The sequence below is a fragment of the Lytechinus pictus genome, chromosome 14, assembly GCF_037042905.1.
Source record: "Lytechinus pictus isolate F3 Inbred chromosome 14, Lp3.0, whole genome shotgun sequence".
NCBI classification, from domain to species: Eukaryota; Metazoa; Echinodermata; class Echinoidea; order Temnopleuroida; family Toxopneustidae; genus Lytechinus; species Lytechinus pictus.
In genome coordinates, this window is record NC_087258.1 from 8,718,113 (window position 1) to 8,743,433 (window position 25,321).

At 35.8% G+C, this 25,321-nt stretch overlaps 1 protein-coding gene across 2 annotated transcripts in view; it reads right to left on the bottom strand.

Annotated features, from left to right (window-relative positions):
• Window positions 1-231: 231 nt before the first annotated feature.
• The window catches only part of LOC129276682 (protein kinase C iota type-like), a 33,012-nt gene continuing 7,922 nt past the window's right edge, over window positions 232-25,321 (bottom strand). Inside the window, exons 3-15 of one of the 2 annotated variants that reach the window (XM_054913078.2) lie at window positions 23,388-23,473; window positions 21,990-22,121; window positions 21,051-21,147; window positions 18,852-19,073; window positions 9,953-10,020; window positions 9,677-9,817; window positions 8,813-9,080; window positions 8,424-8,597; window positions 6,953-7,078; window positions 6,133-6,212; window positions 5,635-5,724; window positions 4,634-4,749; window positions 232-4,072 (exon numbers count right to left, since the gene is read on the bottom strand). In XM_054913078.2, coding sequence (XP_054769053.2) covers window positions 3,985-4,072; window positions 4,634-4,749; window positions 5,635-5,724; window positions 6,133-6,212; window positions 6,953-7,078; window positions 8,424-8,597; window positions 8,813-9,080; window positions 9,677-9,817; window positions 9,953-10,020; window positions 18,852-19,073; window positions 21,051-21,147; window positions 21,990-22,121; window positions 23,388-23,473 — 1,688 coding nt within the window. In that variant the 3' untranslated portion in view covers window positions 232-3,984. The remainder of the gene's footprint in view (window positions 4,073-4,633; window positions 4,750-5,634; window positions 5,725-6,132; window positions 6,213-6,952; window positions 7,079-8,423; window positions 8,598-8,812; window positions 9,081-9,676; window positions 9,818-9,952; window positions 10,021-18,851; window positions 19,074-21,050; window positions 21,148-21,989; window positions 22,122-23,387; window positions 23,474-25,321) is intronic. The other variant, XM_054913079.2, reaches the window with a different exon arrangement.

The window sequence follows — 25,321 nt, forward strand, 5'->3', positions numbered from 1 at the left end:
CACCACTATCATCATCGTCGTCATCATCACCACCACCACCACCTCCACAACCACCACCACCACCACCACCACCACCACCATCATCATCATCATCACCATCATCCTCATAACCACCAAAACCACCACCATAAACCTCACAACACCTCTGCCCATCTTACTACTTTACTGCGAATACACACCCACACAAAATGTCAATCAAAATGTTACAAAATGGTTTAAAACAACGATGTCTGCCTTGAAAATCATTCTCAGAACCCATATAAGGGAAATTTATTTTTTATTCACACATTGATCAACAGCCAACTTTATTCACCATTTTGGAAGGCCTATAAGTTAGTTCATTCAAGTAATGCTTATTTTCTTATCAATATGTTAAATATATTAGGCTAACTACTCAATCTTACCAAACTCAAAAGAAATGAAAATGTGGAGAGAGAGACAGAGAGGGAGTAAGAAAAGGCGGCAAGATTTTTCTGGTGCATATTAAAAAAAGGAAAAAGATGTAAAGAAAGGTAAAAGAAAAGGGGAAATAAAAGAAATAAAAAAGGAGTATATATAAAAATATGTTCAAAGTTCCACATATAGTGAAAATCTATAACATAATCTTGTAGGTGCACTAAAGAAATCCAATCATATAATATTATTACATAAAGTCATTGTTACTGAATACAAATATCTGACATAATAAAAATATACATTACAAGACTAAATATAAACAAAATATGTACATAAAATTACAAATACATATAGCGAACACATAACACAAAAGATAAAGTACAAGAAGGCTGACCAGCTCTTCAGAGAAAATGGAAGAGCCCTCTTATGTACATCATTTGGTGCTCAAGTGGAATGTTCCATTTACATCTTAGGGAATTATGTTTTCAAGAAGAAATGGAGAGCTTTATTGTTGTATAACTAGGGTTTATTTAAAAGGGAATTTACAAAAATCAATTAAGAGAAAGCAAGTGATTTGTCATGGCTTGAGTGCATGGAAATTGCATCGTGTTTCTCCATTTATAAAGATTCCTAGTTTATCTCTGTAAGTAGTTTTACCAAATTCTCATTCAGTGTATAATTCCTGTCTATATATTAACACTGACTACTTCCATGCTCACAGCATGAAAATGAATACATAAAATTATAACTGTTTAAAAAATAATAAACTACATTGTAAAATGAGGTATTTTCAAATATTATTTCTTCATCTCTCACACAAAAGTAAATTAAAATTTACCATATTATTTATCTCTAGAAGCCAGAGGGTAATATAACAACAGTAACCAACTAAACACCCACAATTTAGCAAAATAAAATGCATTGGTGTGAAATTATTTAAAAAAAAAGAAGCAAAAATTAAGGCAATTGACAGGTGAATGCAAAGAGCACAGATAAATTCACACATATTTTTTTGAGAGAGAATGATATAATATTTATAAAATGAACATATGGTTACATAATACAGGAACTAAATCAGTAGTACTGATGTACAATAAATGGAAAATGCATACAGAGTGAGGGTATGTATCACATCACATGGCACGGTAAAAACTTTTCATTATGGAATGAGTGCATCTCATATGCATAGCAGTCTTGAATGAGTGCTTAATCTTTTCTTGATGCAAAGATAGAGAGATAGATTGATCGATAGACAGATAGACTAGGGTTTCTCTTAGATAGAGAAAGAAAGAGGGGGAAAAGAATGAAATAAAGCTCTAGAAAGAGAAAGGGATAGACCACAGACTGGGAGTGTGTGTGTGCGATAAAGATAGATGGGGGGAAGAGAGAGAGAGGTAGAGAGAAAGAGAGTGACAGGGAGAGAGTGAAAGGGAGAGACAGTAAGATAGAGTGCAATTAATGGTATGTGATTGATTTAGACAAGGGAAAAATATGATTATGATGAAAACTTGAATCAATTCTCCACGTACAGAGACCAATATTGCTATATTTCTGACAATGACATTAGGGGTGGTTTTCATGAAACATATGATTTTCACTGACAAAGATGCTCCCAGCCAATCAGATGCAAGGATTTCAGTAGCTTATAAGTTTCCAGTGAAAATCCCTGACAAAATGCTTCATGAAACACTCCCAAGAGTGGGTCATTTTGTAAACATGAAGTCTGTTTAACAAATATTTTCCTCCAACTTTATAATAAAAACATCCATCACATCTATCACCAATTTCCAACATCTAAACAAGCACATGGGACCATTATCAATGTCACAACATTCATATCATTCAAGAAGCATTTATACCGCAGACAATTACTCTATCAACAAGCATTTGAAAGCACTTAGCTCTAAATAAGGCATTTGTAAATAATAAAAAAATCTAGGCACAATCAATCACTTCTAAGCGCAGCAGTTCCTTTTGATGTTCCTTAGAGAAATATATACTGTCACAAATCGTCACTATTATATATGCTCACAATACTGATTTGACCACATGGATACTTCGAAAACCTTTCAGGGAGAAGGGAGTCATACATGTACAAGAATATATTTCATTTGCCAGAAGAGACTAAAAATCTTTGCAGTTTATCATCTGATGTTAGGTTGTATTGTCAAAAGTATCTTTAACTTTAGAATACAGTCAACCTTGCTTCAGCAACCATATGCATAGCAGGGTCACCTGACTGTAAAGACCACAAAATTTTGTTACCCTTGCATGATTTCTCTCATTAAAACGTGTATTACAAGAACCTGCTCATAAAGACTGGTTTTCTTGCCCCTGAGGGCGGTCTTTATATATATTGAGGTTTCACTGTACATTGATGATGATGAACACGACTCGTAAGCAATTTTGGCTACTTTTAACAAAGAGCACATAGCATTGTAGCTTCACAGTAACTGTCTTTTAAATTCTACAATTAGCTGAAATGTATGCACAGTTTAATAACGGTTGAATAATTATATCTATACATTTATATCATATTTTTAATTTCATTGAATTCAGATAGGATCACACTCATTTATTTCCAAGCACATCGCGATGCTACATTTGAATACACATATTCATTCAATACACACAGAAAAAACTCAGACATACCCATACATCTTTGTTCTTGGGGCTGGCTGGCATACATTGGAGGGGCCAAAAGGCTAAATTTCACAAAACATCAATTTATTAAATATTTGAATAATTGAATATTTGAATATTAAATATTGAACTATTTCATACACATTTTTTTTCAAATTCAACTGCAATATATCCAAGCAATCATCCCATCAGCCAACATTATACGAGGCTCTGTGGTTTGCAACACAGGGCCCCAAAGCACAGAATCTCTGGTTCAATGCCCATCTTCTTGCCGTTGTGAATAAGAATACAATAAGATTTTTCTTTCTTTGGTCTATATCAGGCTAAGGGTAAAATGATGTTCAACATTAAAGCACCCAATAGCCGTTGTAGCTACACAGCAATCTGTAAACCGAGACTAGAACTTTTTCCAACTGTCTGTGACAGACAGAATTTCTTGCCCCAATATTGATTAATTTTCATGCAATGATATATTGACCTTTCATGAATACAAATAAGTGAATGATATTAAATACACCAACATTATATATTCTGAATTATTAACATTGTGAAAACAACAATATCACTATTTGAAAATGCAAATTGGCAACCTTTTGTTTGAATCCCGCTGTAATCACACCTTTTGACTGATATCGTATCGGTATTATTTTTTTTAAGTATGAAAATGAAAAGAAAATTACTGTTGCCAATTTGATAAGCAAATACATATTAAATTTGACCTAATGAAGCTGTGTTGCTTTATGGGTTAACACAAGAATGCATTATAGTGCCATAGCTAGATCCACCCCCAAGCTTAGTCTCTCTTCATTCGTTTCAATGCTACGTTTCACACTCTGCCCTTTGCTTCTTTTGATTTGACATGCAAACAGCTGGTGACAAAGACTAACATCATCTTTCAAGGTGCAAATAAATTATTGGAGTAGAGAAGGATGACAGACACACGGATCACACACATTCTTCGCCGGACATGAGTAGAGGGTTGATGTACTCGAAGCCTTCAAACTCCCCTTGATCTATCTGACTTAGAACACCCCTGTAACGAGAATGATTGAAACAGAGGAACACGATGAGTGATAGAATTGTGGAAGAGAGAAAGAAAGAGAAAATGTTGTCACCATTGGATGTACACAAAACTGAAAAGTGTATTTAGAGCATAACATACTTGATTATCATGTATTAACTATTATTTAAATCTTTGGGAAAATTTTAATTTTGTATCATTGAATACAGAGCACCTTCTCACATGATTGTTTTCATTTTCTTTTACAAGGACATTTTGTATATCATACAAATTTATTGCATGGATATCAAAATAGCAACATAGAAATACCATATTCTCAAATGTTCAGCCCATTCCATAATTGAAAATAATTTTATGTCGCCAATAACAAAATGTAAAGATAAAGATATATCTTGATTTTGATTGGGATACCAATCAAAATAAATGTTCTTGTAATTTCGTAAAATACATCTGCTAAAAACATGTTTTTAGAATATGCACCATATCAGTTTTTGGACACACATGTTAATAATGAACTGAGACAGTGACAAGAAACTTTTCGTGCATTTATAAAAACTCAGAAGGGTTACTTACGGGTCATCTGGGGTCAGCTGTATTGGTTCCTCCGTAAACTGAGGGTCAAAATGTTCGAGGTCACGGTCGCTTTGAAGGTGTGGCTTATAGGGCGGGGTCACCTGGCGGGATTCAATCTGCGGAAAAGAAAGAAAAAAAACTTGTTTAGCTTAAGTGCAGAATGATCTGTAATGTAACTGTACTATCCTCGTATAGGTGACCTATGCATTGTCCGTCTGCATTTCTGGGCCCTGTGGCACAAAAGCTACTACAGTCAAACCTATCGATCAAGACCACCAAAGGGAGACAAGTAAAGTGGTCTTCATGATCAGGGTCCCGTAACACAAAGGTTAGTGATTGATCGTTAGCTTGATTTTGACGATTGATTGTACATTGTTGTCAATGGAATAAATCATAGAAAAATGTTCTACGATCGTTGCTAAGTTTTGTGGTATGGGCCCCTGATGGTCTTTATGGGCAGGTTCCTATAATACGTTTTCCAAAGGAGAAAATCATCAAAGGAAAACCCAACTAGTGTTTTTATAGACAGGCGGTTTTTAGATTCAGGTGTCTGCTAAAACTGGGCCTCGTATTACAAAGACTTGCGATTGATCTGATCAACTACAACTATGGAAAGCCAGCATTGCACACATCTAAAATGCATGTTTGTTCAAAATGTATTCTAGATACAATGTATATTCATACATTCACTTTCTTGATGATCAAGTGTGCTTCCACTTTGTTTAGAAAGGACATTTCCGGAAGGAAAAAATCTGACAATGCTGGATTTCCATGTAGTTGAGGATGATCGAATCAATCATAACTCTTAATAAGACAGGGCCCAGGTTTGATTAGAATAATTACACATACTTGTTACCTATCAAACATTCCCTGTGACCTCAACTACATTTCAGGCATGTTAGCACTGTTCCAAAGGTACCTTGTGCATATAATTCTTACTAATGCCTTCAATGATGTGCATTATTGTTATTTATATTCTGTAGCATGATTGGTGTACTCACCCTCTCCCAGTCTATAGTCTTGAAGAAAGGATGTCCAGTGATGTCACCAAAACCAGTCTGTGGATGACATCCTAAACGCTCTATAGGATTCTAGGAAAAGTAAAAAAGATAGGAAGATAAAGTTAAAAGATGTGAGATAAAAGTAATTGCTATGTAACATTACTTAGGTTATAATAAGATTAAATTCATAATGAATATGTAATTTCAAAATAAGAACCAGTCATTATCATATTATTATGATTTGAAAAAGGGTAAAAACTACAGCCTTGAGGTAATTCCATAATATTCCATTATTCTTGATTGAAGTATGTGTCTATTTATCACAACTACCTAGCCATAGGGTGCTAAAAAGAAGTGCCTGGAATTGATCTGAGGGCCTTAGAGGCAGCTAGAATGAATTTCTATGTACACAAAAAAAGTTATGTTATAGGGCTTGCTTTCTGGATTTTGACTGGAAACTGGAAAAATATGTCCATATGATTGCTTCTGGTATCTTACCTTATTTAGGAATCCTTTGAGTACTGATGCAGCCTTGACAGACAAAGACCTTGGTATCCTAATTGGTTTCTCAAGGATAACTGAAAGAGTGAAACATAAAATATTTGATAAGAGAAAAAACTTAAAGATTGCAGAGGCATTGTAGCCTCGTATTAAAGCAATCATAATTAAATGGGAAAAAAAACCTGGCTAAATAAGCATTTTTGCACAGCTTTTTGCCATGATATTCTCATAATTTGGAATGTGTAATGTCTATTTAAAGCCCCTTTCACAATTGGTGGTGTGACTGCTTACAACCGTTGCTAATCTGTGCAACATATATTGTGATCAAGTGATCGTACAAGCAATTGTGAAAGCCCATTTATTAATAAAATGGAAGCCATTTCTGAACACTAACTTGTTGAAAAATATTTTCCAGCTTCTTCCAATGGCATATCTCAGTAGGACAGGTGGAGCAGCATGTGCCGCAAACACCATTTTCAGGAGACCGCTGGCCTAAAAATTGTAGGGGGCCCAATACAAGCACATGCACTGGCGTCAGATTCTGAAAGGGGTATGATTTCAGCACCTTCCTGACATCAAGGGAGTGTTCCATGAAAGGTCTTGTCGGACGTTTTATCCGACAAGTCTTGCTTTATCAGACAGTTACCATAGTAGCAGTGTTTTTCAGTCAAACAAAATCAAGGAAAGTTTTAAGATCTGACAACTTGTCAGATGAAAATATTGATGAAACACTCCCAAGATATATGAAGGGCCACAAATTCAGCGCTTGGCTTGCTGACTAATTTACTAGATACGCTAATGGTTAAATTCGAAGTACCTTGGAATAGATAGTCTTCTGTATTTTGGTCAGGATGGTCGGCGTTGCCGACGATGTCAAACGGTGATCGTCCAGCTAGCATTTCAAACATCAGTACTCCAAGGGCCCACCAGTCAACACTGAAATCTAGAATGAATAAACAAAAGGAAAAACTTGTCACACATGGCCAATATTTCTTCAGAGAAAAAAAATTGAAATGCATGAATATTTTAAATTTTTCACACAGAAATCGTCAATATTTTAAAAATTTTTGATTCAGAAGATCAGATGGCTAATAATTAGAAATGGCTTGACTGAAATAGGCAGAGTTGCAGTTTTGTGATAGGTTTGACTGTTGTTTGGCACGTAGTCTTGGATCCAGTCTTCAGCTGATTGTACCTATCTCCCTGTCATCACTAGCACACCTTGGTGAAGCTGTAACAAGCCACCGAAGGTGTGGTAGTGACTGCAGCGAGACTAGGCATGGTGATGACATCATCGCTTCTTGGCGGTCCAACATCAAAGCTCGTCTTCCTCATCAAGACCAATTCCTGGCTGACTATTCTTCAACTCACATTCTTCAACTAATCATACCTATTTAAAATTCTTCCCCTATAATTTACATTGGTTTTTGTTCTATTGCTTATGAATTGATGATGATGATAATTTACAAACTTGTTTTGCACAACTCACATGTACATGTATCTGTTTAAACTTATTCAAAGGCATAGAAAGACTTGTAAAAAAGGTTTGCATTCTAATGTCAGGTAGAAAATTAAGGATTTTTTACAGAGAAATAAAGCAAGAGATTTCCTTTTCATTTTGGTTTAGAGAATAGCTTTTCTCTGTCATATAATATTTTTATGCCTTATTCTCATTCTATTTAGAGCCATATCCAAAATCAATGTCAATCCGCATTGCTGCCTCTGCTAAAATGAATTTTGAGATTTTCATTCCTGCACTGACTGCCTTTACCCTGTTAAGAGAGGAAACAACCATAGCCTCATTTGTGGGAAATGTGTTTCATGGGTCAAAGATTACTTCCTGTTGACCTCGATACCATCCACCCTAGGTTTGCGAACATTTCCTTCCTAGATAGAGAGCACACATAAATTGCGGTTAACCCATGGCTATCTGACGATATCAGATACAAACCGTTTCCTGGTAAAGTTACAGTGGTGCGAAACTACATGTATTGAATTTGCAAAAATTAGCGCACATTTGTAATAACCTCTTTTTGCAAGCTCTAACTTCAGGTTAGTACAGTACTGTAATTCTAATGTCCATGTAAATTTGCAGTCAGTGAGTACAGGGGAGCATTTCATAAAAAGTTTTCACGGTGATTTTCACTGATGGATGTTATAAGCTACCACGAATCCTTGCATCTGATTGGCTGAGAGCAGGTTAGTCAGTGGAAATCACTGACAAAACTTTTCATGAAATGCACCCCTGGTGAACAACCCATCAAAGAATGAATAAAGCCTGTCCTTACCGTAGTCTTCCCCTCTCAGGATTTCTGGAGCGATGTAGTTGGGTGTTCCACAAAATGTACTGGTGGTGTCGCCAGGCCTGAGACCCTCTTTACACATCCCGTAGTCCGTCAGTTTAATGTGGCCGTCAGCGTCCAGTAAGACGTTGTCCAGCTTCAAATCTCGATATATCACACCTGGTTGTGGATAGAGAAAAAATAAAATTGATAATTTGTTGAAAACTTCTTTTTTTTTAAATAAAAGTATTTCATATTTTGTGACTTGAGACATGAGAATATTTGGAAACTCTTTCGAAAAGCAATCGAAAGAGGGAGACAGAAAGAGAAAGAGAGATAGAGACAGACAGAGATATATTCTAGTAGTATAATAATTAGTATTTTAGTATAATTACCTCCTTCGTGTAAGAAGTTGAGAGCCAAACTTATTTCTGAGGAGTAGAACCTGGCGTGTTCCTCTGGCAAGCGTCGTTGTCTCTGCATGTGAAACATGAGATCGCCTCCACTCACAAACTCAATCACAAAGAACAGTCTACTGACGGTCTGGAAGCAGGAGTGGAGCCCGACCAGGAATGGATGGTTGGAAGCCGTCTCAAAGACGTGCTTCTCCGTCTGGACCCAGTCGATGTCCTCATCGTCGGTGACCAGTTCCTTCTTGATTACCTGGATAATAGGACATGTGAATGAAAATTATCCAAATTGTGCTGCACTCAACCCAGGTGAGGTGAATGGCAAAAATCCATTCCTTAAAATGAAGAAGTGCCTAACAGCAGCTCTAGTAAAGCCAGGGTAATTATGCTATATCAATGCAGAATGCTTTGAGACTTCTGATTAAGAAGTGATCAAGTATATTTGAGCAGGTATGATTTCCATTTTCAAAGATTGGTGGCCATGAAAATTAGTCTGGTGTACAAATGGCAATAAATGCCAGTCGGGTGATAGGATGAACAAAACTTAGGATGTGACTAGAGTTATCTTTTGATATTTTTAGTTCATGGTGGAGCTTGGTTCATCTCTACCAACACCAATAACAAATTAAATACAAAAATGAAAAAAAAAAAATTGGAGTCATATGACTCAAATGTCTTAGATTGATGTAAAGTAGGCATGCCAGCATCTTTGGGAAATGTATTTATAATTCCAAATTCCTCAAACAGGATTGAAAGCCATAGGTCCCTTAGGTGCATTCAATGACTAAAATCTGGTGTGATGATATCATTTACAATCTCCATCTGTTATAAAAATAAAATTTGACTTACCTTCATGGCATAAACACGACTGGTCGCCTTCAATTCGACAAGTAGCACCTTGGCATAACTTCCACGACCTATGACCCGCAGCAATTCAAAATCGTCCAATGAGATTGGAGAGTTGCCTATCTTGTCATTTCCATTTGGTGCCTAACAAAGAGAAAGAGGGAGATCCAAATTAGAAAAAAAAATCTTTAGCATTATAATTCATAAATTTGCATGTTTTTAATGGAAATGAATAAGTTTAAATCATAAGAAAAAAAATTGAACAGTTGTGCTACTCACCGAGGAAGGTGTTGAAGAAGCAGTACTATCTCTATTTTTGCGTCTATGCCTTGGGCTTCCGCTTTTGCCTAGAAAAGACAAAAAAGGAAATTTTTGTTTATAATCATCAGAATAAACCAGTTCTTTTTAAATTTTACATTTAGTGCTATCACATTCATCCTTGCACACTTATTTCAGTCGTATATTATATCACAGAGCTGAAGCATTATCCAGAAAGGAATGACATTGTGAGTGTATGGAGGATTATAAAAAGTACATGCATGTTATTAAAAAGATGTAATAAAACGAGAAATAACATTGCTCAGAGAAGAATGCTAGTTGAAGCAGGTTGAAGAGCAGCAGAATATACATGTGGAAGAACCAGAAGGCGGATTCCCTACCAAATATGTCCAAGCTTTGGTTATTTGGTTAAACTCTGAATTCACATCCTCCACAATGGCGAAAGCACACCCCAACACAGTTCCACAAGCATTACAGGGAGTGCCATGGGCATGGATGCTTTCACTCTCAGCCACGAGCAACGATACAATGCACTCTGTGACGTGAAAGAAAGTGTCAAAAGCAGCGGCCCTGCGTTCTACGAGGAAATGACGCTCCTCAGGCCTTTCTCTCTGGCTAGGATTTCAAGCGGGGATTCTCCCCCGTCAAAATGGAGAAGGAATTGGTTTCCTTTCAAATTCCCCACACCACAACAATAACAGGCCCTGGATGAATGCCTGCCTGACCAATAAAGCACCATACTCATGATAAGTTTTAAAGAAAAAAATAGTTTCACTTCAAACCACACATAACCATTATTTTATCGCACGCGATCAAACGACCATCTTGTGGTTTGTCAAATCATAGTCATAGTGAGCCTAACAAATGCATAAAATTATATTTTTGCATTATCATCTGCTTTAATTAGTATTAATAAAATTTTTCCTTTACATCTCAGGCCAAACAGGATGGTACAAGATTACAAGTCTTGAAATGCAGGACAATCAACGTTGATAACTTGGACTTTTCATTTATGGTGCATGTTTTATATTCTAGCATTGAAAATGTGTGGAACACACCACAAGTGGGATGAAGAGACTCCTTGAAAACATTAAAAATGTATCCTGGTACATAGAGCATTATCGTAACATATCCTATACCTACATTGAAATCGAGAATGCCTCTGATGGCCCGTCTGATTATTTAAACATCGATCGAAGACTTTACTGTGATCTTTAACTCCTATGCAGTTGGATAAGTACTCACTCCACAAGCTCTCCATGCTCAACGACTTTACAATTGGGAAGGAAACTGGAACCGAGAGTGGCCGAATAGAAAATAAATGGCCGGCTTTCAACCGTCCACGATCGTGGTAGGCCTTGGAGTAGCATTCGAAAGATGCTCTTTAAGCGGGTGAAACTTGACCCGATCTATCAGGATATCCTGTTGGATGTGACATTGTAGAGTGCATCTTCCTTTAAACCTTGAGTGGGTAAAGCATGCGTCCAAGCAGCATTTCCTACCATGGTCTGTATCAACGGCTATGACTGTTGAACATTAACAGGGAATTTTAGTACAGGGAGATTTCCCATCAAGATATGTATCAACGGCCATGGCTGTTTAACGGTATCAGGGTCTTTGGGAAAATTGGCAAACAGCACTATGTAAGTATCCAGGTTTACATCAACGGCTATGGCTGCTGACTTGAACAGTATCAGGGAATTACGATGCAGTAGTATTTCCCATGAAGAACTGTATCAAAGGCTAAGGTACAGCACAGTTTCCCATATAGACCTGTATCAACAGCTAATGGTTTTTTGGGGAGTAGGAGTACAGCAAAATTTGCCTTGAAGATCTGTATTAAAGGCTGCAGCATATTTGACATTTGGTAATTACTCAATAGAAGACCTCCTTTAGGGGAAAAGAGGGGGAGGGAGAAACTTGGAAAGTACAGTTCTTTTCTAGACCTTATCAACAACTTCAATGACATTTGAACAGTACAGAACATTTCTGTATATATCCAGTTGGGTTGTATGGGTCAGATCACGTAATTCAGCAATGAATCCCTATTGTTGACCAATGATTATTTGCTTTCATTTTCCTGGATTCTTGGTTCAATTCTACAATTGCTCTTGTTTGGTTAAACCTAACCACATTGTTTGATTTTCTGGAAAATACATCCGTAATCACGATACAAACAATACTAAAGGTTCTCTGTTTTGCAATATCCTATTTGATCTAGGTCAATGGAACTTTCCCCGCTACCTGTATTTACTGTAGCAATGACGGATTTCTAGCTATTTTTTTGGAGGTGCGATCTGACGGTGGACAATCCAATTCAGCTTCGATTATTGATGCTCTATTTTGCATAGTCATCATAACGAGTTCTCAATCCAAAAAATCCATTTGGCATGGACGATGGACGGTGGAAAATTGGAACCCTTAATGACGGGTGGATGGCAGGAAGCAGGCCGTGACGCAATCTGGCCCAGTTTCAACTCGACTGCATCAACAGTAAAGCCTTCCAACCGAGAAGTTATTAGCTTTGCACTCTATACAGATCTCAAAGCTTATACACTAATAGCAGATAATCTGTATAGATTTATTTTCAAATGTATAAGACATTAAAGTATGTTCAGGTCTAATGTCCACTCAGGCACTAAAACAAAGCCATAGACTTCCTCATAAGTGTAATTTTGGGGAAGGACTTGCATGTAAATGCATATAATGAAAGGCCAATACTTCCTTTATACAACACATAAAGAATATGTTGTGTGTGTATATTAATCAATCTCTGATTTATCTACCTATAACCACAGATATTACATTTTGGCATGAAACTCAATAGCGCAGTGGGGACAGGCCTCGCCTTTACAAGAAAACAGAAAACACTGAAGTGGAGACGGTCCTTCCCAGTGCATGCATACAGTACATAAGATTAGATTGCTTTGAGTTTGAAACATATAACATATTCATGTAATGAAATTCATGTAATTCAAAACCAAACAAATGAGGGCACATTATGATACTGTGCAAGGATTGGAAGATGTTAAGAGTTTTAGTATAAAAAACAACAACAACAAAACAGAATACAATGCAATATAAAATATGATAGGTGTTGATTAAACTTAAATGGAAATACCACAGTAACTGTTAATTGTTTAATCCCAGTAATTTAGTGCCGGTTACACAATTGCAAGTGCAGTTTAGTTTATAGGCTTTGTATTTGTAATACAATGCAGTGGAATGAAATGAATTGCAAAACAGGATACAATAAAAAAGAGAAGAGTTATGAGTTCTGACTTCTGCAATTTTATTTTCTGATGCCCACTTTTCCAACATCAATGGTAGTACATGCCTGAGAAAGGTAGATAAGTTTCCGGTACTTTATTATGCAAGCTGGATACCCCCCCCCAAAAAAAAAAAAATGAATAAATAAAAATGAAAAATGAAAAAAAATAAAAAAATATTTGTTTACTTTAAGCAGAACACATTTTGTTTAAAAACAAGAAGAATGCTGTTTGCTTCTCTGGCATTACTTTCCAGTATATCGAGACAAGTTTGCAAACCAATCCCATCAAATTATTTGAAGGAAATAATAAGCCAAATCCACTTTGGAATTCATAAACATCCGGGTGTATCCTTTTCCATATCTTAAGAGCGCATTTCCATTTGCAATAAAAACAAATAATTATCACAGATCATGCACCCTTTGTAAAGTCACGACTGATCTGAATTTTACAAATCCAATGAACAGAATAAAAACAAGGTAATATGCCCCCAATATGATCAAACCAGCTTTACGAAACCCCACCAACGCCCACCCCTTTAATAGTCCATGATATAACGGCTTTAATTAATACACATATCATTTTAGCACCCGATACTAAATTGATTTGAATATAAACAATATTAATGAAAGCAAACAGTGACAGATCACATATGGTTATTTTTCTTTGTACCTTGCATTTTGATGACAGTTTCGAGAGCTTTTATCAACAGAAACACAATTGCCGGAAATCACAGGAAGTGAATACTCGAAAAGGTCAAAGCCATAACCACAATCCCTACCGAATCACGCAACACAGAAGCATACTATGGAGAGATCTATCGAGTTTCTCTGAGTGAAATTAACAATTCGACGCAAATAAATAAGACTGTTATTCCCATGTAGTGTTGGATTGCACTGTTTCGCTCTATTTCAAGCCCACCCACCACACATCAAAGGTCACCGAGATTGACCCAGGAAGTAAAGGTCAACTTTGGAGTACATGTAATACATGTTTGAACCAAAAGAAGTCCATAGAAGAATCAAAATTGGGATCACTGTTGTGTTCAATCAAGTTCAAACATGTCACAAAATCCAGTTACAACCAGACTGAAGATTAGAGCAAACAGTCTTGTAAATGTTTCCATAAATATGCCAATATAACTGCTAAGACTTCAAAAAAAACTTTGAGAATTGTCCAAAATATTGTGTCCACCTCCAAGAGAGCGCAATTTTTTTTTTTCACTGATTTGCCCCCTTTCTCGTAGTGATATATTAACAAATTAAAGTTTGAGAAAAATTATTTGATGATGAGAGCATTTGATACATGAAGATATCAGCTGAGCCTAATTACCTAATTCTTAAAAATTTGTTGAGGACTATCGGTTTAGCTCAAGCAATGCATCTAAAACAAAAGTGACCACATTTTCAGAAAAGAATTTGATGTTGCAATCAAAGAGGCCGATAAATATAGGGTATAAAAACAATTTCACACCAGGTAATACATGTAGGTCGATCTAAATATGATCTAGAAATCGTGCCAGTTTCTACCTCGTTGTCCAAAGACAGTGTGGTGAGGAGAGCGTTTGCTGTGCCCAATTTCTTGTACCCGCATTGCACGAGTCCAGTATGGATGCATAAGGCAGACATTTTCCGAGAGGGTAGTGCATTGCATGAATTTCCTTCTTACAATTTCCTTATGCCTGCAACATCTTTAGTAAAAACATAGGATTATCATCCTCAGACTGATCTATTCACATTTGTTTCCTGGTTTGGGGCATGCACTTTTTAAAATCGTGTTCATTTTCTCACCTACATTATGTTTGTACAGTAAAACCTAACTAAAAAAAACCAACTTGGCAAGATTTCCTCTACTTTAGATAAAAATTCTTTTCAAGGATTATGAGCCACATGTGAGCAAGATGACTTCCAGTTTTGAACAGGAAATAATAATAATGAAAATGAAAATAATACTTATGGGTGATTACTGCACAGAATTTGAGTCTTAGATGCAGACATTCCTGGCATTCCAACAATATCAAATATTAAAAATAGGGAAATTAAATCAATAAAATAAGCTTGCAATACTTTCCCAAGTCGATTGAACAAAAAAATCAATAATGAGTGCATCGATTAAGAGATTTTTAAATGAGAGTATGTGTTGTTACAAACACATAGGCTTAAAAGAGGACAGAGACATCATTCAACAACATTTTGAATATTTTTTTAGAATTTTGACGTCTTGATTTTGTCAGAAGAATTTTTTTTTTGAAATTTCAATGAAGAAATGTTAGATGAATTACACTTAGAAATAAAAAGGTACCTTTCCTAATAACGAGGAAGTGAGAAAATGCCCAATGGATGCAAAGATGATGTCTGCCCCATACCTTGGCGGCTTTGAGTTAATTACACCAACTAAATACATGACAAATCATGTAGGTACTGCACTTTACTATATGAAAGATTGTGAGATGACTTTGAAAATATAGAAGACGAGAGAGAAGAAAAGACAGAAAAAGGAGAGAGATAAACAGAAAAGGGGCAGAGATAGAGGCAGAATGAAAGAAAGAGAGCAAGAGAGTGACGAAGAGCAAGAGAGTGACGAAGAGCAAAGAGTGGAAGAGATTAAAGAGGGGATGAGAGGGGAATAAATGGAGAGAGAGTGGAAATATCACTCACTACAGAGCTATCAAGGGAAAGAGAGTATACAGAGATTACAAATTAAGAGAGCAGACGAGTAAAAGAATGACATGGTAGGGATGTAAGAGATTTAAAGTAACTTGAAAGAGAGAGAGAGAGAGATTGAACGAACGAGGGCAAAGGGAAGAATAGAGAAAGGGGTCCACTGAATGGCAAAATATGGAGATAATATGATTTCATGTTTGCTCAACAGTGTTGGCTTAATGACCGTTTAATTTGCTTGCATGATAAACAACACTCTGATGAGTGGACAATCAAGCCGAGAGTATGTGCTCAGATATTGATTCTTGTGTAGAAATTGGAGATAAATGAGATATATGTAGGCAAACAAGTATGCAAAGACTCCCACACTGCATTCCTGGGATATGACTGTTTTATGGAGGCGTTACAATACTGAATAAGTCCAACAAGCCAGGGATTTTGGAAATGGAATTCGCTACATTCAGAAGTATGCCACAACAATGTGATTTCAAAATATATTATCATATTCCTTATACACGAAGTACTAAAGTACTGAGTATGTATTAAGTACTTAAGTATTATTAATACTCAAGTAAGATTAAGATTACCATTATCATATTAAGATTATAAGTCGGCATTCACTCTCTAACTCATATATCTATGCGATAATATTTCTTACTATGATCCAACTATGTTGGGTTCTAAAATACTCTATCTAGCAATCATATCCAACTCACAAATTTATTGTTAGTATATCAGCCACATATTTTGCAGTAACTAATTCAATTTATTATATGGACTCCTGTTTTTTCAAAATATTTTCAATTAAATAGATAATGGCGGAGAGAAATAGAATGCTTTACTGAGCAGAACTATTTGAAATTATATGGAACACGTCATATTTTCTCAAACATCAAAAGCACTAGAAAATGGGTAAGAAAATACTTTTCGAAACATGATGAAAATGGTAAAACATTGTTTCATGTTTCAAAAATATTATTAATATACTTTGAAAAGACAAAATAAAATTGAATTTTATCATATATGTTTTTTTTCTACAAATATTTGTTTCTCCTTTTACAAAGATCAATATCTAAACAGAAAAAAGAAGAAGAGAAGACATTTCACTTTAAGTTCCATATATCCCCATGTTAAACATGACTTGAGTTGGTAATGCAGATCAATAATGGAGAGAGCATCAAAAGCACATATTCATGAAAGGGCAAGCGAGAATGAAGCACGCTCGCCAACTCTTCATGTAACATGATGTCTTGGACAAAAGGTAATAGTTTCTGAATATCCCCTCTAGGTTTAATTTGGAAAAAAGCCCTCCATGTTGATCTCTGAATACACTCCACTGTTCAGAGTGTGTTGCTACATGGCAAGGATGAGAACATTTTTTCTTCTTTGGAAATTATCTATCATCTAGCTTTCTCATTTAAACTGAAGAATCATTCAGTCTAGCATCATGCAATAATTTAATCTACGAATGATCTCTCTTTTTTTGAAGATTTGCCTCATAAAATGATTAAAAATTGAAGTGGAAGGATTCATTTGTGAAGCTGAAATGAAGCTCGTGCTTGAAATTTATGTACTTATTATAAAGTGGGCCAAACATTGCATTTGTTTCAAAAGAGAGGTTTGCAAAACAAGAATGAATATGTGATAAGTATAATTTTTCACTGGTATTCTAAATATCAAAATGAAACAATTTACAGACAATGAGATTACTTTATCTGTATTCATTGCTCACTATGCTGTTAGATTTCTGAAATCTATATTGCATTCTGAAAGGGCAATTCTATACTTGAGCCGGTTGTATACTGAAGTAACTGATATAAATAATTATCTGGGATTTGCAATTAAAATAAAACAACTAGACAAAAATGATACACCATTTGTCGAATAATACTGTTCTATTAATGTGCAAAAAGACTTGAAACAATGCAAATTAGACAAGCACAAGTGAATTCACTTCATAAACATCACAATGTGCAAAATAATTTGAAATGAAAAGAGGATGTAAAGAACAAGGAGTGACCTTGATGAAATGAAGTTTAGAAAGATAGTGGAATGATCTGACAGATTTAGTGATAGCCGAACCAAAAAGTAGTGAGAAAGAGGGGATAGGATATTGAGTTGAAAATTTATAAATTCACATGCTCATTATAGTATTTGTTAAGATAAAGTTCCAATTAATTATTTTTTAAAAGAAATTGAACATTTATCTTTTGCGTGTGAACAGGGAACAATAGAAGCAACCAGATGCAAACTAAATTAGCTAACCTCTTTTCGCACCCAAAAGAAAATACAAGAAATGCAAATAATGCCAGCAGACCATGAAGCAAGAATTCATACATGTAAGATGAATAAGCAAGTGATTTTCTCTTTTGATAAAATAAGGCGTATATTTCAATATTTTTAACTGGGTGGGCTAGAAGAATCGTTTTGGAGATTATTTTGTTTTATTTTTAGCAACTTTCTTACATAAACCAGATATCAGGAGTGTCAAATTGTCTGTAAAAACACTAATATAACAATTTTGAGATAGGAAATCTATCCCACAAATCAAAACTTGAGAAAATATGTAAAAAGTGACATATTATTTTTGTTTGGTTTGATATTTATTAATTTTTTAGTTATAAAACCTAATGCTTTGATTCATTTGTTAATCTATGAAAATACACTATCAAGTACAATTTTTTGGCTGTCTTTTGCAATTTGAGGTTACAAACCAGACAAGAAAGTGATGAAGCCTTGATAAAAGGGTGAAAGAAAAATAATATTTGCTTTCAAAAGACGAGAGGCAAAACATTACAGAACTACCTCACTATGAATATATGCAGACAGACTAAATAGCACTGTGAAATTAAAACAGACACAGCGAAATAAAACACCACAACAACTTGAAAGATTTTTGCAGTCGTGAGAAGATGGCATAAGAAGATGAGGACACATCGCCATGACAACAACAAAACACCCAACATTTACCTAAATGGTCCGAGTCCAAGGAGTCCATCGAATCCCGGTCGCTGCGCCCGCTACCCCCGAAAAAGGCGGCGTTATCAAAGCCAGAGTAGGGCCCGGTGTGAAGGGCCGACCCTTGTTGACGCGTGGAGGAGGAAGAGGAGGAATAGGAGTGGGGTGCGTGTGAGGGGTCTTTAAGGGTGGTGGAAGTGGCAGAATGGGGCTGGGACATGGGGCCAGTAGGGGCTATGAGGTGGGCGGAGTCAGATACAAATGGTGGTGGGGGACATTTTTTTTTTTGGGGGGGGGGGTGTCAATGAAAGTTATGCAATACATATGCAATGTCAGGAGATTATTGTTCAATTAGAAAGGTTAAACAAATTGATTTGTAAGGTAAAACAATTTGTAATTTTCAAAGTTCAGATATTCATTGGTATTCAATCAAAATGTTTTCATCAACAAATTAGTTTAAATGTATATATGAAGTTCATAGCATATTTTAAAATTCAGTGGGGATTGATATAAAATGGTTAGTAACAAGTATGAAATGATAAGGACAATGGAAGGGGGTATTAGTGATGGCCAGTTTAACCAACACCATGGTAGGAAGAATTGGGGAACAGGTGTATAAGGGGTGGGGAGGGGTGTATGAGGGTTGAGGGAGGGGTATAATTAGTGGTGGGATGAAAGGGGTGGGGTCGGTAGGTGGGGTTAGTAAAATGGAAAAATGAATTAATAGTAAAGTCATGAATATGAAGCTAATAAATAAACACATAAATATCCCCATTTCCGTCATCTTTCCAAGATTATAATATCCATTCAAGAAAACTCAGAACAATAGTTTTCTAAAACGTTTAGAGTGATTTCTCTTCCATTAATTACAAATCGATAATATTGTGTAAGTGCCCAATTATAATATCAAGCCAGTGTTTGTTAGTAAAGCAACACACAATAGCCATGCAATTAAGATGAATAGAGATCATCAATTGGTTTAATACTCATTAAATAATACAATACAATGAACATGAATTAATAAGCTGTTTAAATGTATTCGAAAGCAACTCTATAATACCATACTTCATCTTTGTTTCACTTTCAAATCAAAGTAAATCGAATGGCTTTGATAGGTTAACCAAATATCCCTTTTGAGTTATATTTCATCTGAAAGGTGACCAAACTTTGTGACAAATGAACCATCATATACATTCATTCAAAAGCATTGACATATGTACCCATTGCACAAATTTGTCAAAGCTAAATGGCTTTTTTTCTCACAAAAAAAAGATTAAAAAATCCTCTTTCTCTTTAAAAGAAAACAAATACTTCCCACAAACCATATCTAAACGGACATTGTTAATCAACTGAATAGATTCAGTAAAGGATTTGAAAAAGAATAGAATAAAAGTCACATGAGTTAATGGATGATTACAGTTTTTAGAGTGGTGTAAATCAAAGTCCAAAAATGAAGGTTATATTATATGAAGGCTAAAAAACATCATGTGACCTACTTATCAATGCCCTATTCCCCCCTAAATAGAATTTCATTATGATAAACGTTTAATTGTGAGGAAAATCATTATTGGGTGACCATATTGGGGTTGTCAAAAGTTGCTTTTGATCTATATTCTGTGGGAGACAGTCATTAATTTCTAAAATCCTGCAAAATATTGAGATGATTTTTAAAGAAATATACCCAAATAATGTGTCACAGAATATTAAAAAACCCATTCTTTCCCGAGTTGGCATCAGATTTGTCGGGTATTTCCCTTTCACTGCCAAATAATACTTCTTCCTTCTTTTCTAAAGTGCATGGATAACGAAGAGTGATTTGTGGTAAACAAGTACCATTTTTAATATCCTTATTCGTATCTTGATGGTCAAGATTTTAAAAGAAAAGTTTCGATGGATAAAAGTACATTTTTGGCTGGCACCCAAGAAACAAAAATGAAATACGAAAAAGAATCAAGAGTAAGAATGTATTCTTTAAATCGGTGGGATCTGAACCTGTCATTTAAAGCTAGTTGGGAAACAACCGTACCATTAGACCACCACTGGTCATAAAATGTTCAAGATGAACTAACAAAAAATACCTCAACTTATCAGCTTATCTTTATTCTTATCCTCACTTTTAACCACCCGCCATTCCCTACCTCTGAATAACCCATGTATTAGTTAGTAGGATGATGCATGAGTACAGCTATCATTGCCGGAGGGCTAACTTACTTCGCTTGTGATGAGAGTCGCTTCTATCACCCGGCTTGGAACCGAAGTGTGGCAAGCTCCCCGACCCGCTCCTCTCGTCCAGGGTAGGAAGATTGGCCTGGGAGATAAAAACAGATTTCAAGGATGTTAAGATTTTGAGAAATATATAAAAAACAGATTGATAATAGCAGCAAGTGTCTTTCAAAGGTTAAGATAAGATCTAGTCGTGAGATTGTAATGTTTTGAAAGAATAGTTTTAAAGTTATTGGTAAAATTAATATAAATATAGCTTAGAATTAGTGTATGCTGTAAGATTTTGGAACCACCTAAATGATCAGACATGATATTGTTGGAAATCATAAGCAACAGAACACAAAAATCCATGAGTGGGACTACACACAGATATTAGGTCAAACATTTTAAATGTCGCCTTAGACATAGAGCAATCATTTGCAATTGACCTTTTTTTGTACTTTAATATTCCTTCTCAATAACATGAAAGAACCTGAAAACTCAGTGATTCCTAGTAAATGTATTCCCCTTAAAATTTGTAGCAGACACAATTTGATGTCCAAACTTTAAGCTGAATGATAAGCACAATAGACCTGTCTTGTTACAAATTTCAATTTTACGCACATTCTTTTTTAAAACAAAGGTTCTCTTCTCAACAACCTAAAATCCAGCCATACAGTAGGTTTGCCAGATGTAGCAACACTAATATGCTAAGGGAATACTTAGTCACTTTATTTCTAGGAAAGAAATATCCATACATTTGAATCACTCAGTAAACTAGGGAGCACTTCATGCAACGAATAGAGTGATTTTCATTGACTAATGTTAAAAGCTACTGCAAATCCTAGCATCTGATTGGCTGAGAACAGACCAGTCAATGAAAATCACTGCCAAAACTCTTCATGAAACACTCCCCAAGGTGCATTAAAGTGTGTCGTTTGAATTTACCTGTCTCTCTGCACATGATACCTTCACAAGACGATGGCATTTCTTGTGAACGAGGAGCTTACAGTCAACGCACTTGTATCCCTGCCGCCCAAGTCCCCAGATACGGTCTGCGCAGTAGGCACACAGAGCCCTCTGTTGGCGGGAAAAAAAAGACAGTCAACATGAAGGAATCGGGTAACGATAAACAAGTACACCAATCAATAATACAAACCAAAACACTTTGTCTTAAAACCTTTAAGAAAAATAAACTTTTAAGTTGCTATATCTGTCTAGAACCACCAGGTCAATGAAAAGATTAACTATTGAAGTAGCGAATTATTTCGCCATTTTGTTACCTTCCAAATTCGACAAGTAATTAATGGATTCAAATCTTGTGAGTTTTTTATTTTATAATGTTGTGGACATGAATACTTATCATGTTTAACAACAAGTGCTAAGTGCTGGGTCGAGTAAAAATACTAAACACTTTGTAAAATATTTAGCAATTATGTATCCTCTTAATTAGGATATTTCTCCCTGCAGACATGAAATGGAATATTTAAAGGCCTTAATAAATTCATAAATGTCATTTAAAGTCACGTAAATCTCGTCCTCTATGCTCTAAGAGCATGTTTCATCAAGAAGGAATGTAACAATGAACTATTTGTCAGAAATAAATGGTAATCCAGCAAATATGCATAAAAACTTACAATATAAATACCTTCATAACCTTCATATCTGTGTTATGCAAATACCATTTATTTGTGGTTTTTGCCTGTGAAACAGTATGGTATGGTATAATCATACATTGAAATAGTGCTTGCTGCAATGCATGTATTGTGAAATTTACAAATGCAGATATTTAGCTATATACTTGTGGTTTAGAACAATTTAAATACATGAAGAAACCCTATGCTAAATGCTGCCATACTTTGGCAAAAGGAAGCAAGTTACAAAAGTATCATTTGTTGTAAATGAGCAATATATATTCATCATTTACATAGGCGTCAATGCAATTTAACAGCATATTTTCTTCATTATCTTTCCATAGAACAATCATTTCTTCCCCAAATTTTGCCTGACCGTGCAACATGCAAAGGGTGTTTCAGAAACAACAATATTAAACTTAAATTTCACTGATGTGTCACTTGCTTCATTTTGCCATAGTTGGGCAGTATGGACCTGTGGTCAGTCAATTGTCACAGAGAATTTTTTTTTTCCCCCTCAAAATGAATAACATGGAAATGAATAATGACCTAATACCAATAATATTTAATCATCTTCATTTTTCTTTTCTGTTAACCCATTACTGGCTTTGGTAGATTTACAGACAAACAGCCTATTGGGTTGATTCAAATTCAAATTTTATTACATGCAAAATGTATCTTTAATAATATCAGAAGGAAAATTGTTTCTTACTCGACTGAATCTTTTGGCTTGGAATGTATGTCCATTGACTTTGTATAGTTTTCTCCATCGCCGAGCTCCTCGTCTGTATATGTTTCCTGCACATGAGGAGAAAATAAAGAGAAATGGTTTGTTTGAAGTATGGCAACTCGAAGAAATGTCTTTCGATGAATGAGGAACTAACACAGAAAATTATGGCTGAATTTGTAGGAGAGATTTGAGCAGTTGTGGATACATAGTAATTATGGGTTCTATCTCCGAAGAAAGCAAATAACAATATACTGTACACAAGGAAATACTACCAACAACAACAGCGGAGCAGCAGCGGCAAACCAAACTCACGGTTATGATTCAATTTTATCTATTGTTTATTACGGGAATACAGAATCAGAATCCCACTGCAACTGCAGCAAGTCAATCAGTTGCTTAATGTAGAACCAGCGATCCAGTGACATGCACGTGCACAGAGTCACATGACAGGTCTTGGCTAGCAAGAGATGCAACTGATCAAATCAATTTCAGCTATGGCGGCCAGTAACACCATTTATAGTCCGATGGGATTATATTTATTCAAAGTATTTCTAACTATGACACTCTTTCGTGCATCGCTGTTATACAGATCGGCAGATCCAGCATGTTCCTTTAGGTTACAATAGCCAAAGAGAGGCAGTGCCCACGCCCTCCAACTGCATAATTATGGCATCCCAGGCCCTTCATAGTTAACACTGATTGGATTCATCACAACTCTTTGTAAGAAGTGGCCCAGGATATACCAGCAAATGTTGAATTTATCAGTTCCGCTAAGAGGGCACACCAGTACACAATACCATTTAATCCTGTCCAAGCAGTCTTTTAATAGATGAAATTCCTGAAGTATTCGATGAATAATTTTAGTTCCTGGTATTATTATTTCAGTTTGTTGAAAAGAAGTAGATTGTCTACCAGCGGTCCAGTTGGAATAATATGCAAGAGGTATTTGCCTTCTGTACCCATATACTGTGTATGATGATTACTATAATAGTAATCTTGATTCATATTTTAGTCTGCAAGCACAGACCCTGATTGAAACTTTGATCAACAAGTGGGTCTTCACACAAGACTAGCACAGATACAACTTGCTGTTATTAGAGAGACCTTCTGTAGACAAACCATTGGTTGAGAACTTGGGCTGCATATTCAGACATCGCGTGAAGGGTTTGCAAAGCAAATGTATATGGCGTTTTTTTCCAGAGAATATGAAGCACAACTATCATCACCCCAGCTTTACCTCGAGCTGATATTGTACATGTTTTTGCCCAACCATTAAATCTTTCCCCGAGGCAGGTCAAGATAATTACACAGTGAAATGAAGAGAGTGGACATAAAAGAAATACTGGAGGGAGATACTTCAATGGAAAACAGCAGGGGGGGAGCGGAATGATAATTAAGAACCAGAAGGAAAAATGACAGTTCCATTCTAGTAAAAAAGGAACACAAGGCCTTTTAATAGGAATAAACTGACGGGAAGAGGGGGGTGGGGTCGGCAGAAATAATGGAGAAGAAAAAAATAAAATGTTCTGTGGAGACTGAGAGGGGGCGGCAAGATTATTAAGAAACAGAAAATAGAAAAATAGAAAAAGGAGCATAAGGCGATGAGGAGAATGTAGGAGGGAGGAGGGGGGGGGGAGGGTAGAGTCAGCTGATATAATGAAAGCAGAACAAAACAATATTATGTTCTATAAAAAGCAAGTTTGATTCTGGAATAAGAGCATGTTGCATATAAATAAGAATGAGTGGATGATTAAATTGTGGAGGGGAAGGGGGGGGGATCAGAAATACAACTTGCTGTTATGAGAGGCCTGTGCACAGGTCACTGGCCAGCATATAACTTAGGCTGCATATTCAAACCTATTTGGGGGTGAGGGGAGGCAGGGGCGGTGTGATAAGGTGAACACGCAATCCAAGTC